We start from the raw sequence: 20,310 nt of genomic DNA, 5'->3' as shown, positions 1-20,310 counted from the left end.
GTCTTTTTATCTACGGTTATTTACATAAGAAATGACAACGTGTGTAAAAGAATGGCTGTGATGCAAAATGAAAAAGGCTGTGCACTGGAGGAGAGGGGAAGGGAGAGAGGGGGAGTAAATCCAGTGACACTGAGTGGGGGGCGCTCAGGTGTGGTGAGAGGATTATACAAAAACCCTGAGTATGAATGACAGTAAACACCTGAATGACAGAGAGACAGGGAGGGGCGGGAGCTTGTGTGTGTGTGTGTGTGTGTGTGTGTGTGTGTGTGTGTGTGTGTGTGTGTGTGTGTGTGTGTGTGTGTGTGTGTGTGTGTGTGTGTGTGGCTCTGGGTGACAGTTGAGTGGTCTTCACTGATATTCAGAGGTGAGTGAATATATTCGCCACTTAATGCTCTGAGGGTTGTGCCGTTTACTCGACTGCAACTTCTTATAGTATACTATGTTATTTTACCACATGTTTAAAGAAACTGAAACAATGAATGAAAGAGGATTTGAGAAGCAAACAATGCATGTGTGGGAATGAGGATGTCAACAAGGCAGGCATGGAGGAAGATATCAATCAGGAGGGATCCACTGCAAGAGTTAGGGAGCTGTTGAGTTGGAGAGCGAGTCACAGATTGAGTTATGCAGTATGTCAATAACAGGGCTATAGAGCAAGAAAGAGGAGGTATGTTTATCTTACTTTCACTGTGTTTTCTTTCGCTGCGTTGGGAGGGGATCGCTGACAAGGTCTCTGAATCAAGCTTCAGTTTCTGAGTGAGCACGGCCCCTGTTCCCCTCTGAAACACAAACACACCTCTCATCACCTCCGATCAACACTCCGATGCCCTTTTGTGTCTTCTTTTGCTCACGTTTCTTTATTTCATGACTTTTCAGTTGCCATGTCACTATTTAAACATCATTAAGAGAAAGAGAGTGTCAATTTATATTTCTTTGCAACTGACAAATCGGAAAGCATGTCAAACTATCTGCTGATTGTTCTTTTCTCGCCTGGCAGGTTAGATAAACGTAGCTGCTTTTTTTTTTGCAAGTCATTAGAAGGAGTGCCAACACATTCACCCCCTCTTGTGAAATGCTCAAATGTGTTTTTAACCTTTGTCTTAAGGTTACATTCAGAGGAGAGCAATGCATGTCAATTCCTAGATCTGCTCTTAGTGAAATCCCTCACCTCTAAAGCTATATCAGTGTACAGCGCTGACTCTACATGAAGCGTGACCCCGTTTCCCCCACGGCGACCCCCTCCTTCTTTTTACAGCCTTGGAAGATAGAGGAGCACAGGGGAACGGCATGCCAAGCTAGTAGACACTTTTAAGCAAAGATTAAAGGTTTTTCTTTTTAATCAGTCATTTGGCAGCGATGTTAGCATTTCACCCTAGTGCGGCTAAGGATCAATTTTTAATGCTGCGGTGCAGAGAGCAGACAGGGTGATTGGCAAGAGAGAAGCTATTTACAAAGGATCTATTTACACATTTTCCATAGAAATATGCGGAGGGCACAATTGACATCTCTTACAGAATTTTAAATAAGCTCTCTCCCTCTCTCTTTTGTCATGAGGCACGACCTCTGTGAGCCCCTGATGATCATTGCTTTCTGTGCGTTTATGTGTGTGTGTTCACTCAGATGTGTCTCACATGTAAGAATAATAAAAGGCATCTACACCTCTCCCTTGTGTTGCATTGTGTTACATTTCTCCATGTTGTGCTGCCAAGGGCTGGGTAACTAGGTCAATCAACCCTGGTGTAAAGACATCAATAAGAATCCACCAAGAACATGCTAATGACAATGACTCTTTTTAATTTATATCTTTACTTTTCCCCCTTCTATGCCAAAATACAGCTTTATTTATACAGTGTTATTGAGGCCTTGAGGGATATCAACCTCGGCTTGTAAATATCTAAGTAAAAGTAGGTACTTAGCTCCCATACATATTGGATGTACTGTAAGGGTATGCCCTCCTCAGTAACAATACAGCAACGTCTAAACAAGTTATAACCAAGTAACACACAATATGTTTGTTGTTGCATAAAATAGATACATTTATTTGATTATGAGAAACATAGAATTAGCTAAGGGTTCATTCCAGTGTGTTGAATATTGGCAATGTTTGACAGGTGTACTCTGAAACACTGCACTGAAAGAAGGCCTTGACCAGCAAACCTTGATCCAAGCACAACTACATAATGACTCAAGACTATTAGATGCTTCAGATACAAAAATGCCTGTGCATAAAGCATGTTGGTGTTAAATATTGGTGATGTTAGACAGTTGGACAAGACACCAGGACACAATCTCACATTATAGACAACGGAAACCTTTAGACCACCTAAACAAGTTCATGTTTGGACAGACCTGACACTGCCGTCTCCACACACATCAGTCTTCATATCCACCCTGAATCAATCCATATCCATCCATCCATCCATCACCCATTCATCCATTATCCAACCATCCATTCATTCATTCATGCAGTCAACCAGCCTTCAAGCCAACCAGCCCACACACTATTGATCCAATGATTGACCCTGCACTGGGAGGATCAATACTCTCTTAAATGGCATCATTGTAAGCGCTTAGGCACAATGGCCATACGTTGTTTGTACAGTTCATTTCCAAGGTAGCCAGGCCGTGCAGGGCTCTAACCCCAGTCAACTCTCCTTTCTCCTACACTTGTGATAAGAGCAGAGAAAATAGGGAGGCACTGAAAAAAAGGCATTGAGGAGCAAACATTCTTTACGCAATACAACAAAAGGAGCACTGGTCCATGCAAAACTACTTGTAATGACTCATCAGATCATCAATGACAATCAGATTCTTCAGATAAAGAGGCCTGTGCATAAAGCAGATATACAGACACATAACTATAATGTAACAAAGGAAAGTAGACAGAAAGGAGGATTAACATAAGTCATGTCTGATGTTGAACTGAACCATGTCACATCAGACACACACATTTACTCCACTTCAATATCAGATAACTCTACTATTACTCTATGCAAGTAGTGAAATCATTCCTTAGCTTTCTGACTGGCAAAGTAATAACCTAAACAGTATGAACCTGGAGGAGTACTATTCAGTAGACTCATGTTCAGTATATCACTGTGTGGCCTATTGTGGCTTGGTGTGCATACAGAAACCCTGTTGGGTTAGAGCTGAGGCCGGCTCTTGGCATTAAATGACTGGGACTCTGACAAGACTCCGAGTTCTGTCACAGCGGTTCACAGGTCTTGTTAGCCAAGGTGTCGGCAGGGGTGGAAATGACTGTGTGTGTGTGTGTGTGTGTGTGTGTGTGTGTGTGTGTGTGTGTGTGTGTGTGTGTGTGTGTGAACATTAGACAGCACTCTTACCTCCACCTCCTCACCTGACACCAGCAATAAAACTAAACAGGCCAAGGTGCTCTGAGTGTGTGTGTGTGTGTGTGTGTGTGTGTGTGTGTGTGTGTGTGTGTGTGTGTGTGTGTGTGTGTGTGTGTGTGTGTGTGTGTGTGTGTGTGGACATGCACACAGGGTCACACACACCCAGGCTCAGAAATGTTAGACAGTGTCCATTACANGTGTTTGCCCAAACAGGGAAAGTAACACACAGTTTAAAACCGACAGATGCATAAGACAAATTAAGATATATATATATCCTTAATCAACAGAATGCTGTTTGCATCTGTCGGTTTTAAACTGTGTGTTACTTTCCCTGTTTGGGCAAACACTTTTCAGTTTCCAGTATAATTAACAGCCATGCTATTATGTTAACTCTTATTGCCTGTTAAATGCGTTGGTCTTAAATGGTTGTAGCCTATAGGCTCAACGATATTTCCACTATTTCTCACGAATGGCCTTCCATTAAGAGCGATTAGATTATGTCTATTGAAAGTTGCTGATCCATAGAAAAAAGCCAGCGGATAAAAGGCGATTTCAAGTGACCTTCTCGTCCCTTTCACACCAATCTGAGCCCCCAGAATAATTTGGGGATCAGTTTTGGACAAAAAGAAGCCCCCCACCACCACACACACACACGCACGCACGCACGCGCGCACACACACACACACACACACACACACACACACACACACACACACCCACCCCTCGCCCCCTCCTCCCTTTTCAACACACAACCACTCAAAGCAACAAAAGAATGAGTTTGAATTATTTTTTGTTTAAATGAGGACTTTCTAAAATATGATAGTGCTTGTGTTTGTTTTGTGTTCATCGCAGTGCGCACGGTTGAAAATCTGCCTTTTTTCTCGATTTCCGCAAGTGCCATTTAATACATTTAGCTTTTACAGGTGCGGAGGAAAGTTACACGAACTTTGTTGTAACAACTAAATAGTCACTTATGACACTATGTCATAATCACTTTTGTTTAAATAAGGTCGAAGACCTTTATTTCATTTTATATTTTACGATTTTAGCGTCATTTAAAAACAAATTCCCCCCAGCATAAATCAATATGTCACTGCAGGGTTACTGCTTTCATGTAGTCAAAAAACAATACTAAAGCCAAGTACATCTCCATACTGCTTTGCTTTATGCCATATATCAACAACACGGCCCTAATGTAAGAGTCCATGGGCTCGGGAAATTATTCTACAAATGTCCATCTCCACTAAATGACATAATAAAGCGAAATGCCATTATCAGCGGCATTTACTAACTTAATCTTAAATCCCTTTATTAGAAATGAAAAATAACTTTAGTGACAAACTTCTTAATATACACACCCCAACAAGTGTAACGTTATGTTTGCAGATGCATCGTATTGTATTTGCTACACATGCTCGGTATATGACTATTAATCAGCTTCTATTATTTAAATAGACTGGACCCAGCATGGAGATGTGTAACAATGCTAGGTGTTCATCACTTTATTCGTTTTGGTTGTTTATTCATTTTAGTTTTGCAGGCAGGCGTTGAGGTCGCAGGGATCAGCATCAGCTTGATGTGGCCCTCTAGTCCAGCGTCCAGAAACATGACCCTGGTGTGCAAACAGGAGGTGTTTTGAGCAGAGGCCACATGCAAGAGCGAAGCAACCCATATGATATATTTTTGGCTATGCTGTGGATGTATCCTGGTGTGCTTACACGCAATCAATACTAAACAGACCCTCAACCATTCCTAAATCCTTACATCCGGATGTATCGTTTTACATTTTCTAAAACTCATCCATATAGTCACGTGTTGTTTATTGGGGGACCTTGCACTTGTGACCTCAGTGTCTTCTCTCTATGCTGCTGGTTAGTTTCTGCTTGGAACTACATTTCGTGAGTTTTACAACGTCATACTGTAAGAGCATCAGAACTTGATCATCACATATTTGGCCAAACTGACTACACCTATCAATTTCAACTATCATGAAATTGTAACAGTTAGGCTATATATAAACTATGGAGAATTCAATTTGGATTACAATAGAAAGAGTCAGATAGAATTTCAATATTCCACGATCACTAATTATCTGTTGCAGAGATTACAGTAAAACGACTGCTAATGCGCAAAAGACTCCATTACCTGGACATGTTTAATAATAATGTGATTATGTAATTATATGCATGTTTTTAATAATTTAACAGCCTGTGCATATTTTGTTTCCCAAATAACAAAAGGTAGAATAACTAGAGAAATGTAAATTACAAATAAATCTTACATGGCTCACGTGGAATGATTATTAGCATGAACTTTATTCACCCATGAGAGGATTAAGTTAAATCTTATTATAGTTATTTTTACAAAGCTGACTGGCGTTCAATTTGTCCTGTAGTAAGTGGTACACATTGCTACACACTATATTTTATATCAGTTCTCATTTCAACCCCTAAACATTAATAATGCTGCTTTGATAAATTACATTGTGTGTCCTCTTTCATTCCCTCGCTGCAATCTTTTCTACGTGTTTTTGCCGGTGCGTGAGATTTTGCACCAAACTATAATATTTGCATCTGACAATGTTGTGGCTAAACTGGCGTTTCGAAAACAGCGTAAAATATGGGTTTCGGCTGCTCTCTTTGATCAGCCTTTTAATCCGGTGACACTATCGCTGGGACAAACAGCCTGCTATCGATCTTTTCATTATGTGTTCAAACAACAAATAGCCTTGCAGGTGAGGTGCACGGCTCGAGCGAAAAATATAGACTCCCATGTCCAGCGGTACTACAAGCCGCTTGTAAAAACTACTATCTGATCTACAAATCAGCGAGGACAGTTGGAAAGCGGTGAAATAAGTCCAACATCCGGGGAAAATATCTAGTTTTAAACTTGTGACTCTGACACTGCCCGGGTCGGCTATGTGGTTTGAAGTTAACGGTCATGTTGCGTGACCATTTGCCTTGTATTCAGATGTGTGTATAACGTAGGAGAAGTGAGAAATAAACATTGTACTTGCCTTAATGGTGTCTGGTTTTATCCAGGTTGAGGGCTGCTGCTGTTCTGGTAACCGCCGTCGCCGGTGCTTCTTCTTTTAATGTCCTGCTGTCCACTTTCTCCTTTTTCTCTCGCCGTTTCCCAGCTTTCTATTAGAACCCCTACCCTGCTCCCATTCGCTGCCCCTCTCACGCTGCTCTCCTCTTCTCCCGCGGAGCCCCTTTCCAATCTGTGGAGTTAAATCTTAATGATACACTTACAGAACAAAATCTTTGTCCGATTTAATCTTATTGGTTTCACCTTTTCAAAGAGCTGGAGATATGGCCGGGGAGTTCTAGTGGAGTGTCCGAGACAGGGACGGGAGAGAGAGCTCTCTTGTTGAATACTTAAAAAAACAACCCATCCCTCCTATGCGTTTCTAAAGGGGCACTTGCATACTTACGCTCCGTTTTGTCTGCTAATAGCTTTTATGTGGTTAAAGATCTGTTTACAACAACTAGTTTATTTGTTCTAAATAATAATTTGATGTATTTTTTAATGATTCTCTTTTTCCACCATGTGTGTTTTAGGGGTTTTGGATATGATTTTTGCAAAGCGTTTTCACTTTTTGGTACATTTAAATAACATGTAATCAATCTTTTGTGCACTTTTGTGACAAGTTGTTTTTTGTTTTAGTATGAGTTTTACTTGTTATTTTTCTTGAGCGTTTCTTTGCTCCATTATTATATCAAAAGATTGTACTTTTCAAAGTGAAAAAGAGGAAAGGAAACGGTACGCAAAAATAAGGCTTAGTTTATTTTTATTATTTTAACTTTATAGTATTACAAATTCATGTTTGATGACTTGTGCATGCATTCATATGAGGTTGTAATTGTACAATGTACGCTAGATGGCAGCGCGATCCAGACATTTTTTAGCTGGAGCGGTAGTAACCCCGCAGAAACCCTCATACAAAAAAAGCCGGAATCCCCATGCAAATTCCCAGCAACTTCACATGATTTTGAATTACTGTCATTATTAAGACATAATGTGACACGAGCTCAGTGATAGTGGAGACTATAGGACCTCGGTAATTATTGGGTATTGCTTATTGCTCCGTGTAATTTTTGAGATATTGGGCTACTGACTCGGCATCCCGTTTGTAAAGCACACTCTCTTTCATGCATCATTCTCCCCATTGACATTTTCCTCCCTTTAAAATCTAATTTTAACTAAATTGTAAGTTTAATCAGCGACAGTGTGCAGATTACAGACGAGAATGTACCGCAATGCGCATGCCAAAGACAAACAACGTGTGAACATATACATTCGCTTCAATGCAATACTGACACCCGTTATTTTTCATAAAAAATATATGAGTCCAAGACAAACCATTTTGAAACTTTGGCTAATTTTTGGAGCCAGAGTCCCCCTTTCGCTGTTGCGGACAGTTTTGGGGTTTATTTGTCGTGCGTAAAAGCTTTGTCCCCCCTTGCCTTTACCCCGCTTTTTTCTGCTATTCTATTCAGGATTTCTTCCTCTTTTTGGTGACAATAGACGGCCCATACTAATCAGGTTTCAAAGTAAATAGCAGCGCGGGGCGAGCTCAATGTAAATTGTGGCTGTCAGAGCCCCCCAGCCCCTCCAGCCGTAGATTGCAACACTGCAAAAAATATCCATCCCCTGACATCAGTCAGTCCAGTATTGAGTCTGGAAATCTTGGATTTATCTGAATAAGACACCGAATCTTCCATCGAAGCAAGGTGTTTCCACTTGTTTCCAATGCCAATCTGCCCATCACTGTAAATTGTATTACATCATTGTTCATTTATAAAGGAATCTCCCTTCATACGCTGCTTTATTTCAGGATATTAACTCCTAATTATTCTACAAATGAGTCCGACTGCGAATACGAACAAGCATCATTTTCTTAACTGCACTTGCATTTTTTTCTATTTTCAGAAAAATATAACATTTCAACATTTGAACACGAGACCCAATGACTTAATGAGATGGACATTTTTTGCAGTGAATGAACGGAGGGGGACTCTAACCAATGGAGAGGAAGAGAGGGCTTGGCTATAACCTTAGCCTCCCATTTTCTCTCTCTCCCTATCTCCCCCCTCTCCTCCTCTCCTCCTCCTCTATGCAGGGCTCTGGCCAGTCAGTCGCCTTTGATTATCAGTCTCCAGCAGCCCCTCTCTTGGCTCCTTGACATGAGCACCATATAAGGCGCAGCGATCTCCATAGAAACGTGTCAGTTTCAATAGTAGTGTCAAAGTTCACTATATACAGACATTCGCGCAGATCCCCCGTTTCGGAAACATTGCTCTGCTGGTCCTCCCGTTTAAGCGCATTCATTTTTGGGTCTCTCCTTCTTCTTGCATATTCTATTAGTTGTTGCTTTTGGTCTTCTTTTTTATCTTTTCTCTTCGTATCTCCATTCCTCCTGCTGGAGAGAGGTGAAACTATACATGGGCACTTCGTTCGGCGACGCGGTTTTCTTTCGCTGCTGGGCGAGATGATGAGGCTTATTTAAGAATATAGATGTAAAAATCCGGCACTTCAGTTTTTCCTCCACTCCTATACGACGAAGACGGGAGTGTAAAGGAGCAAAGGGAAGAAAAGAGAAAGGAATTTATCTCCGCAGCACTTTGGATCGCGTGTCTTTCCAGCAAAAGGTTTTTTTCTCCTGCCTTTCCTTTGTGGCTATTTTATATCAAACTGCAATTTGTTACGACTGGACACTGGTTCTCCTACAAGATTAGGGATTCCTGAATGGCTGGCTGCAATATACCTTGGAACTGGCCTCCCGATACTTGCAAATCTTGATCGGGTGCCTATTCAATCGCTCTCCTGTATTCTGAATGTATTGATCGCGTCCTACTCTGCTTCTTACCCTATATGAGATTGCGTACTCCGATTTGACTTTGCACTGCCCCGTCTTTTGAGATCTCGTTTTTTCCTCCAACGCTTCATAAACACCGGCGAACATTTCGCTTTATAGCACTTTCAGGGGCCGAGATATGGCAATGGTAGTTAGCGTCTGGAGAGATCCGCAGGAAGACGTGGCCGGAGGACCTCCGAGCGGCCCCAACCCAGCAACGCAGCCGGCGAGGGAGCAGCAGCAGACGGCGTCGGCAGCGCCGCACACTCCGCAGACCCCCAGCCAGCCGGGACCCCCGTCCACACCGGGGACCGCCGGGGAACAGGGGAGTAAGACTTCTGGATCGACTGCACAGCATATTGAATGTGTGGTTTGCGGGGACAAATCGAGCGGCAAACACTATGGCCAGTTCACCTGCGAGGGATGCAAAAGTTTCTTCAAGAGGAGTGTACGGAGGAACTTAACATACTCATGTCGTGCCAATAGGAACTGTCCCATTGACCAGCACCACCGAAATCAGTGCCAATACTGCCGGCTGAAGAAATGTCTAAAAGTGGGAATGCGGCGGGAAGGTGAATATATTTTTAAAGCCCCTCATGATTACGCATTGCATAGTAGCAGACGAACAGGGCTGCCATGTTGCATTAAGGTCACAGGCATATGGCTGGGCATACTGCAGTCTCCATCCATGTTTTTTAGGGATGTTTGCATGAATGATTAGTATGTTCTGCCTCTGTAAAAGAGGTAAAAGGCCAGTGCAGCCACAGCAGTTATGCTTGTGAATGCAGGTCGTCTTAACAAAGCGGCTCGTTTAGCTGACCCCTTTATTTAGTTTTTCCTTGCAGACTAAATTGTAATATTATCAAGCAAAGAAATTCTGAACAACAGGGCATTTTTACGTATTTGTTTTAGAACAGAGGTTGATGTCTGCCCGTCTATGTGTGTGTGTGTGTGTGTGTGTGTGTGTGTGTGTGTGTGTGTGTGTGTGTGTGTGTGTGTGTGTGTGTGTGTGTGTGTGTGTGTGTGTGTGTGTGTGCAGTGTGCAGGGCTAATAGTCCTTTCCATATATATGTGTAGTTTACTCATTTATAATTGTAAAGTGGGTTTTGTAATCAGTGTGTGAATGTAAAATGAACACACTACAAACCCACGTCTCTAGCTCCTTATGCTGACTAGACAGCTCAGACACACTGAATAATGCCGCTGAAGTTGTCCATGGCTCATTGTTTTGCCTGGTGCAATACAGGCCGTATAACTTTCCTCTCTGTGGCAAGGGTTTTGTTCCAATTCATGCAAACACCCCTTATTTAAAATCAACTTTTTGCTGTAGAAACAGCAAGCCCACGTGTAATGTAACACCAGTAACATAAATATTTTATTTATTTAATAATAATCAATAGCTGAATTCCTTTTATTCCCACCTGACCTTTGGGTTTTGGTAAAATGTCTAAATGTTTTTACATTAATCAGTAATTATCAATCACATTCGTAATATGTTTGACCACAATGATAAATTATTAATATATACAAAACCCCACGTAAATAAAATGGCCAAGTAATACAAGTAGACTGTTGCCTACTATGCAATGACGCCGTGAAATACTTATTAAAGTATGTGTTAATCTTTGTCTTTGTATAGCAGAAAATGTAAATTGACTATAACAGTGATTGTATTTCCATGTTGTGTACATGTAACGTGCAACTCTGAATATAAATGCAAACAGTGTGATGGTTGAGGGATAAAACCCATCAGATTTGATGAGATCTTTATGCTGTCGATAAAATAATTTGCTCTTACAAATGGCATATTCTAGTCAATATGTTTTGAGAAGCGTGCTGAATTTAGATTTCAGTGCACGCCGTTTTATTGAGGAGTAACACACTAGCTGTAGCTTTCTCTACGGTTACTACTCATGAACAATGTTTATCAGTCCTGGATGCACATTTCCTCTTTTTTCTCTTTCTTTTTGTTAGCGGTTCAGCGAGGACGAATGCCTCCAACTCAGCCCAACCCAGGCCAGTACGCGCTGACGAACGGGGACCCTCTGAACGGCCACTGCTATCTGTCCGGATACATCTCGTTATTGCTGCGGGCCGAGCCTTACCCGACGTCCCGGTATGGAAGCCAGTGCATGCAGCCCAACAATATCATGGGCATCGAGAACATCTGCGAGCTGGCGGCTCGTTTGCTCTTCAGCGCCGTGGAGTGGGCGAGAAACATCCCTTTCTTTCCAGACCTGCAGATCACCGACCAGGTGTCCCTTCTCAGGCTGACGTGGAGCGAGTTGTTTGTGCTTAACGCAGCCCAGTGCTCCATGCCTCTGCATGTTGCCCCTCTGCTCGCCGCGGCGGGCCTCCACGCCTCCCCGATGTCTGCGGACCGGGTCGTGGCTTTCATGGATCACATCCGGATCTTCCAGGAGCAAGTGGAGAAGCTTAAGACCCTGCACGTAGACTCGGCAGAGTACAGCTGCCTGAAGGCCATCGTGCTTTTTACATCAGGTGGGTGTCCGACGTGTCACATAGGAACACGTCTCTAATCACATAAGGCCCATAGTTGCACTAATGTTACTACGAGCAAGGCTCGCATGGTGAGACAGTGACACTGTGGCATCAATAATATGGCTGTCAAGTATAGGCTGGTTACAAATCTGACTTTACGAGATGTTTGTGTAGCCGATGCAATAGCTATTTTGTCAACAGCTTGCTACATATCCACATACATGCATTCCCATGTCCGTTGTAGCCGCAGTATAAGAAGTGTAAACAAATCCAGATTGAGCGAGCGCATCACGTTTTGTGTAACTCATAGTAGGCTACAATGCGCCTTAGATCCGGTATAATTGACAATCTTATACATCTAAATATTTCACAGTGTTGAGTTTAAACTTTTTGAACACGTCTGAGCCAAGAGCTAGATTGTAGGTTCGCGTCCATAAATGTTGGAACAGGTGTCAAATAATCGAGCGTAAAGATGAAATAGTCTATCACTGTGTGATATATGACAGCTGATACATTTATGAGTGTTGGTGCATGCTTTCATCCTTGTTTTGCGTGAACAAACACATGTCTTGGGGGGGAAGGAAATAATCCTTAGCAGACAGAGATCAAAAAGCTGATGGATGTTGACTCATATGATCAGTGCATCGCTTCTCCACTCAGGGCAGCACTACTTTATAGATTATTTGTATATTTGTAACTGACCTATTCATTTTTCTAAGTTACTGAGGATAGTTTATCTTGTCGCACACGCTTTTAAAAGTCATCAGCAGCAATTTCCGAACCTAACCCACATTGTTGATAGCTTAATTGATGGCTGACTGAGGCAAGGTCCTAAAGTTCCTCATTTACGCTCGGTGCGTAATTTAGATGCTATTTTGGGGTTGGTTGTGTAGCTTGGTGCCATTAGGCCTGTTATGTCAAAGGAGTCTAGCGATGGAAGGGAAAGGAAAGTATAAACTCACAATCAAGCCCCAAACTAATGTAGAACTTACCTAAAAGTTTTGACCTCATTGTCTTTTATTTGACACATTAGACAATTCTGTAACATATATGTACATATCCTATAATTCGAGACGTTCATGTTAGAATATTCAGTTTTAATGTAGTTTTCAGATGTGGATTTATATTAACATAATTCCTATTTACAATATCCTTAGAAAGCGTCATAACTCAATTTTATATTCAGTGGTTACACTTTTCCTTGAGCATATTTCAGTAATTCTTTTTTTATTATTTACTTTATTTCAAAGGGTGTAAAACTGCCTACACACATTACCTTAAATGTAATTATATTACATTTGAAATGATAAAAAAACCTATTATTTTATATTTTTAATAAACTATCCAACACCATATTAAAACGTCATGCAGAGTGTACCTTAACATTGTGTATAATAGGAATCTAAATGATCCTAACTTCAAGTTTGAGTGCTCACCAAACTTAGAAATGCAGAGATTAACTTCTTGTCTGTTTCAACATTTTCAGTCTTACCATAACATAGGGTTTTCTTCAGTTAGAAAACTTTAGGTTTTTCTATATGTGTAATTTCTGGAGCCATAAAAAAAAAAATCAGTTTCATTTTATTCGGACACGCCAAAAATACAAGGCACTCTGAGAGGTAAATATATGTTTTAACACAAATAAATACATGATTTGCCTCAGTTAGTATAAGTAATGTGGGATCTTGTTAGATGCGCTTTGCTGTGTGTGCTGATATATTTGGCCACATTTTCCTATTTTTAAGCTGTTTTGGTTATTCACCCCCGATTACCCATTACCCAGACAAACTTCATACACGCATTAACATCGTCCATGTTTTCTAACAGATCATTTAGTTAGGTTGAGAGACTACAACTGGTGTTGGCTATAACAAGTCATGTGGCACTTTGCCAAAACTAGCATGGATTGTTTGCCTTTAATAACACCAGACTTGTCAGTATTTTATGCACTTAATAATACTGGCCAGGCTACACAATTTCGCCACAGTTTAGGGTCCTTTATTTTAAGTCCTCATCCACGTGTGCACGCAGTGTCTGTGTGTCTTTGCTAACTTACCACAGAAATCGCATTTGCTGATCTGGAAGCTATCTGCTCCCACGTCTCAGTATATTGAGGTGGTGGGGTGCAGGGTTGCAAGCAGGCCTAATGGAGAACTATGGGGTGTCTTTGACCAGCTTTCTTTCGACGCATACATTAAACTGCAGCATATCCCCTGCACCTCCTATATCGCTGCATTGCAACATTCAAACTAGCCTATACATTTTTACCTAAAAAATTCAAATGTAATTAATTTCAGCCTTATTGATTTCTGTAGATTTTAAAAGGGACACTCAGCGTTAATCCAAAGGGATTTGCATACATGGGGTTTTGACCGGCAGGACTAAGGTCACAGTAAATCACCCCGAGATCTCAGCGTTGCCCCGGGGTTCATAAGGTTATTGTGTCTGGCCATAGTGAGTTATAGCACCGATGAACCACGAGTAGGCTTAAAAGCGTCCGGTGTTCAATTTATTAGTAGCCTACTTGGATACTAAAGATGTCTTCCTTGTATAGTTTATACAAAAGCGCAGCTCAATACAGACTCCAGAGGACAACCTACTGCATGTGGGACCATATATGCCAGCGGTTATGCTGCTTGCATTTACAGCAGTTTATAGAACACGCATGCTTGTGTGAAAAGCACTCCCGTTTTATAACGGGCTAAAACATCGTAAGACACTAACAAGCATTATATGCTTTTGTCTTTCGTGAAGCGTGGCTGTGCAGGGCTGCATAACCCACCAGTGAGCACCAAAACAGGGTCCTCGCCTGCGTTGTTGCACAGGCTCATTTTCTGACATTTTATGTCGCTCCTGCGTGACTATTGACTTCACCTCCTCTAATAAATTTGATTGCTTCCAGCGGCCTGTCCTATAGGCTCCGTCGAAAAACAGGCCAGGAGAGGTCTATGGAGAGAAGGGCGGCGAAATGACTTAACAGCTTACTGCAGAGTAATTAGGTCACATTACATCTAGTGTAATTTCAGATTCATCAGTGTCGTTTATGTTTCCTTATACTTGAATCCCCAGAGTCCAGACATTAAGAGCATCGGCCTTTAGGCCTATTCCCTACCTTTCGCCTTTGCTCCATTTCCCCACCAGTTCTTCTTCTGCAGGCTCACAACAAGGTTTTCATGACATTTAACTCTATATTCTTGTTGATTGTTGTAAGAGCAGGCAGGAATATCCTCCACTGACTTGTACCTCCCCTAATACAGCAGCAAGTCCCTTGTTTATTCTGTATGACAGTCCCACTCGCTCAGTGTGATGTAGCATGTTTGGGCAGTGTGTTTGTTCATTCCACTTTGTCAATAACACGTAAAGGCTGATGTTGAATGATAACCAGAGTGCTTCTGCAGGACATAAATTGGGGGTGGCAAGGTGTGCACTTGCCAAAGCTAAGCCCACGTGAGGCTAGAATTGACCATGTGCTTTTGTTTTCATATTTTGCCCCCAAAATAAAAAGCAAAATTGACTGCCATGTAATTTTTTAGTTCTAGCCTATATATTTAAATATATATATATATAAAATAAAAACATTTTTAATATCACTGTTTCTCTTCAAGCTTGGAGACTGATGTGTTTTGATAATATAATATTTTCTTAACAATATATTTGTAGCCAACAGTAAATGTTTCACCGGTTCCTCGAAATGTTGAAGTTAAGCAGTAAAAAAAGATCAGATTCAGCGACTTTTTTCCACAATATGTTGGACGTAACGAGCCTAACCACAGTGTTCTTGGTGTGTGTTTCTCAGATGCTTGCGGCCTGTCGGACGCTGCTCACATCGAGAGCCTGCAGGAGAAATCCCAGTGTGCCCTGGAGGAGTACGTTAGGAGCCAGTACCCGAACCAGCCCAGCCGCTTCGGGAAGCTCCTGCTGCGGCTGCCCTCTCTGCGCACCGTCTCATCATCGGTAATTGAGCAGCTGTTCTTCGTCCGCTTGGTAGGTAAAACTCCTATTGAAACCCTCATCAGGGATATGCTATTATCCGGGAGCAGCTTCAACTGGCCTTACATGTCCATCCAATGATCCTAATATGAAAGTGGGAAAAAGAGAGGAAAAAAAGGACCAAATTTCAGCGCCCCTGACCCCATCCTCCTCCTCCAAGAAGACTATATATAGGACCTTTTCTGCGAAACTTGGAAGACATTACTTTTTTTCTGTCTTCTGGGACTGAGATGGAATACATTATGTACAGAAAAATATTGGAACTGGACTTTACACCTGTGTAAATCCACCCTCATCGTCAAGAACAATACTCTTCATTTTGTAAAATACTAGTCTTTATTTTCCTTTTTTTGGTAAAAAATACAAATAAAATGAAAAACATCATATGCGCAGTAAGAAAAAAAGAATCAAGACTTAGCGGGAAAATAATGTTTCCAAGCAATTATAAGAATTGTCCTGTGTCTATGTACCTCTCTGTTTTGTATTTTTTCTGGTTCTAAACCAGGGTTTCTGTGATTCTATACTAATAATTTTTTGATATAACCTTTTGCTTCTTATAATGAGTGCGATATATGTTGTCGAAGCTATGTTCTCCAAGAATTAAAATTGAAGTGAGAATTTAAAAACAGAAAAATAAAGAAATGTAGACAAATAAGAAACGGTCTAATCGCTATGACAATATTACCACTGATGGTTGAACTTTTTCCCAATTGAAACGATGGACCTGCTACTGCAGCAAACTGACCTCCTGGACATTTTTACTGAAAGGACGTCTGGGGCGCCTTTCCCCGGCCATGAGTGCGTGTGGAGTCGATCATCAGTCAAAGAGGAGAGACATGAAAATCAAAAGCACTTTTAATATATCATTTCAAATACATTTTGTTTGTTTCGTCTTGAACATTTTCATTGTTTCTTGAATTTTATTGGTTGTTGCCTTCAATTTGCTTACTCCATTATGCAGCTTTTTGCAGAAGGGTCGGTTGATGAAGTTGTGTGATGGTGACTGTACTATTAAAAAAAGAAATAGGCAACAATGTCTCATTCTCAAGCATATTTTATGTTTTATCATCCAAGGGATTTTGTTGTCTCTGTCCGTTCCTGGTATAAGAAAAGCCCAAGTGCAGGCTACAGTTACTGAGTCACTCTTCGGCATTGCCTTATAATGGCACATATAATTATGAATACACTGTTTGTCTCTATTACACCCTTCCCACCGAAAATGAGGTGATACAAGGGATTAAGTGTGTTAATTACACAATTAGTAAATACCTTACATTTTAACAGAGCCACTGACACAATGCTAACACAAAGAAGCGGAGGCTATAGGAAGTACAGCAGTGAGCTCTGTGCTAGCCTGTGTGCGCGCATTAATGTTTAATATGTTTCCCAGACAGCAAGGAAAGTCTGCGGACCACACAGAGCCACCTCTATCTTACCTCATGTGGCTTAATCAAGGTGATTCTTCACAAACCAAACAATATTCCCCTCTCCCCGTTCTTAAAAATTCTGCCTTGATACTGCATGCCTCAATATTGATGTGGGCGTCATTTGGCAAAAGGGTTAGACCCCGCTGCAAAGCTGCTGTGATATGCGTGATCAATCTGGAAAATGTATTTTACAGCATGTAAGCCAGTCGATAGGAACACCGAGTGTGATGCATTGTGTGGGAATAGAGCGGAGGAAGGAGAGATAGAGATAGAGAGAGAGAGGGGTAGAGAGACTGTGGAGCCAGCGCAGAGACAAATGAGAGGGGAAATGTGTGAGAAGGAAAGCAAGTGTGTGTGTGAGGGAGACAGAAAGAGATGTGGCCTTGGTTTGCCTGATACATTCACAATGTAATGAGAACATCGATAAGTCCTCAATGTGTTAGATGGGTTAGAGTTTCTGTCCTTGCATTGGTTTGTGTGTGTGCGCGCGTTTTGTCTACATATACTCTACAAATGACACAGGAAGCCGAGTTATGGACCTGGATCTACCCTCACTGTCATTACAGAGGTACACTCACACCTACAGTGGTAATATGTGATAAATGGGAAGGCGTTGTGAAGAAGAAAATGGGGTTTCGATGTGACAATTATTACATTTGCCTGTTAGTCGTCGTCGTCGTCGTCCCCCCCTCTTCATCATCAGACGTGTTGCTTATGTGCCATATTGCTCACATCTTCATCTACTGACTGGCAGCGATGAGGGACAGGAGGACAGGAGCTGAACTGCATGCAGCACGTTGCTATGTCTGAGTTTGATATCGCCATATTTGTTATCTGCCTTATAGGGCTGGGGGATGGGTATTCGTGGCAGTGGTTTATTTGTTTTTATTGCCTGTCTCGTTTAAAGGCTACAATATCAAGGTATTAATTATATCGTGTTCTCACTGGGATGCTATAGGCTGTGCTTTAAGATGTCCTCAAATGCTCTCTCACAGCAGTTTTCATTCTCGTGATTAATGTCTGTTCAGGCATATTGTACCTATTAGCTCCCAATCGACCTGTCTGTAGCACTGGGTCAGTTGTCAGACGCCTTGATGTTGCCTAAGCTACTGTACAAACATAAATGTGATATTTCTTCTGGTTCGATCGTTGTTTCCTTATTGTGGACATGATTATCCGGAGCTTTAGGTCAAAGGAAAGTTGATGAATAATGGAACCGTTCCTTTCTGTTTTATACTGAAGGCCGAATATGCTGTATTTAAACAAAAAAATCAACAATATACACAACCAACAACCCCTGAAATGGAGCCTTAAAACAGATATGTACTGAAGCCATGGAATTATATAGCATGTTTATCTTTTACTGGTGTGTTTTTGGAATCATCCAGAGGATTGTTTCCTGGACGGCAAGGGTGCATGCGAAAATAAATGTTTGTTCTTCAAAGTAATGTAATATGGCTTCACCATGGCCATGACAACAGTCCAGGTCGTTTTTGTTTTATGTTGCTCTGGACTAAATTGTTTGTTGGGTTATTAAACGCAGCTTTCAGCTGGTTGTCTCCACATAATGTATTCTAAATCCCTCCAGAGTAACTATCTTTTATCCTCTTGCTGAGAGCATTTGGTTATACAATTGTAACACTACAGGCTATATAAAGCAATAGTTCAGAAACAGATGAAATGGTGGCATGTGTTGCTAATTAACGTTTCTGTAGAGGCAATACAAGCAAAACACATGAGGATTCTAGGGAAAGTGATCATTTGTTTAGGCTGTGGACCATGTTTCACTATTTGACAGAAAATCAAATTGGTGTATTATTTAACACCTCAAATATTGAAATAATAATCTTAAAAATATCAGATATATTTATTATCAAATTCCTAATAGTTTGCTGTTATGAAAACATTATTAGTACTTATTATTAATTAAATACAAGCAAAGAAAAAAGTACCAAGTGCACTCAGAGAGAAGTAAATGCACTGTCAGATTGGGAAAGCTGCGGTGGGTAAGAAAGATGGATATGTGGCACACTATGGGCCCCATTTGTGTCTCTGTAATTTCGGAAACTCCGGTTACCAAAGTGTTACTACAAAATGAGTTAAATAACCATTTACCTTTGTCTGGTTTCATTCATCAAACCACAAGTGGAGGACTCCTAACACAGGGGGCTATTTGTTTGCTTTACACAAGCAGCTGGGTGCGATTTCACGTTTGAGATGTCTGTCTGAAAGCGAAACATTTATTATCCTAAGTTGTCAGCGAACCTATTTCTCCAAAAGCCTCAATGCAAGCCAATGGTTTTATTCAGCGGTGGAAACGTCCTATTGGCGTCACACGTCACTTCATTTCACTTACAGTAGCCTAGTTTTCCCGGTCACATTTGACAAATACTGTTGTTTAAGACAATAACAATTTCCAAATAGCGGCTCCGTATATGAATGGGGGGCCCTCTGAAGTATGACACAGCTTATTTCTCATATTGTCTTGTGCGTAAAAATGATGACAACACAGGACAACAAGTGATTCGCCGTGTCTTTCACGCACCTCGCTCAAACGAGCTTGCAAAATGGCTGGGAACGGCACAGTGGGGACAAATGCCCAAAATGAAATGATTCCCGAGATGTGTGCTATACATCAGCAAATAGTATTGACTGCACACACAGTCAGCGGAAAGAGGCATAATGTTCTGTTCTGAGATCTGTCCGTATAGATCTCATAGGCAACCTTTAAACCATGGATCAAATCCAGCCCTACGGGGTACAAAGTATCCCTGGTTGTGAATGTAACATAAGGGGACGCCTCCCGTGGACGACTCCCTGCACCCGTGTGCGTATTTGTGCACGCGCGCGCACTCCAGTTTGTCATGACTGTCAAACGCTGCTATGTTAGGATTTTTCAATATGTGTGAGGTCTCTCTGTAGGTATATATGTGCGGGCGCGTTCTTTGCATGTCCGTGCGTAAACGCGTGCATCTACCAGCGTGCTTACGCGTGTGTCCGCGCTACTGGCCGAGAGCGCGCGCGCGAGGGAGGTGGTTGTGAGAAAGCCCGGATCGCTGTGTAAGCGGATCCCTTTGTGTTGATTTAGGAAGACGTTTGCTGTATATAACGTTCAAGGCTGATAATATCATTGCCTGGCCAGATAAATAAAGCATTGGCCAAAACCATCGGGTCAGCT

At 41.6% G+C, this 20,310-nt stretch overlaps 1 protein-coding gene across 2 annotated transcripts; it reads left to right on the top strand.

Moving 5' to 3' along the window:
• Window positions 1–8,492: 8,492 nt before the first annotated feature.
• nr2f1a (nuclear receptor subfamily 2, group F, member 1a) lies at window positions 8,493–16,057 on the top strand. 2 transcript variants are annotated; one of them, XM_010781302.1, is made up of 3 exons: window positions 8,493–9,785; window positions 11,191–11,715; window positions 15,512–16,057. In XM_010781302.1, exons 1-3 carry the CDS (start codon window positions 9,353–9,355, stop codon window positions 15,784–15,786), a joined length of 1,233 nt encoding a protein of 410 aa, XP_010779604.1. In that variant the 5' UTR covers window positions 8,493–9,352; the 3' UTR covers window positions 15,787–16,057. The 2 variants fall into 2 exon arrangements, with proteins under 2 accessions (XP_010779604.1, XP_010779603.1); XM_010781301.1 differs by having other exon boundaries at window positions 11,188–11,715.
• The last annotated feature ends 4,253 nt before the right edge of the window (window positions 16,058–20,310 follow it).

This window comes from Notothenia coriiceps, unplaced genomic scaffold (assembly GCF_000735185.1).
Source record: "Notothenia coriiceps isolate Sejong01 unplaced genomic scaffold, NC01 NC01_scaffold00023051, whole genome shotgun sequence".
Taxonomy (NCBI): domain Eukaryota; kingdom Metazoa; phylum Chordata; class Actinopteri; order Perciformes; family Nototheniidae; genus Notothenia; species Notothenia coriiceps.
Note: the sequence above shows the minus strand (reverse complement) of the source record. Positions and strands in the feature narration are given on the sequence as shown.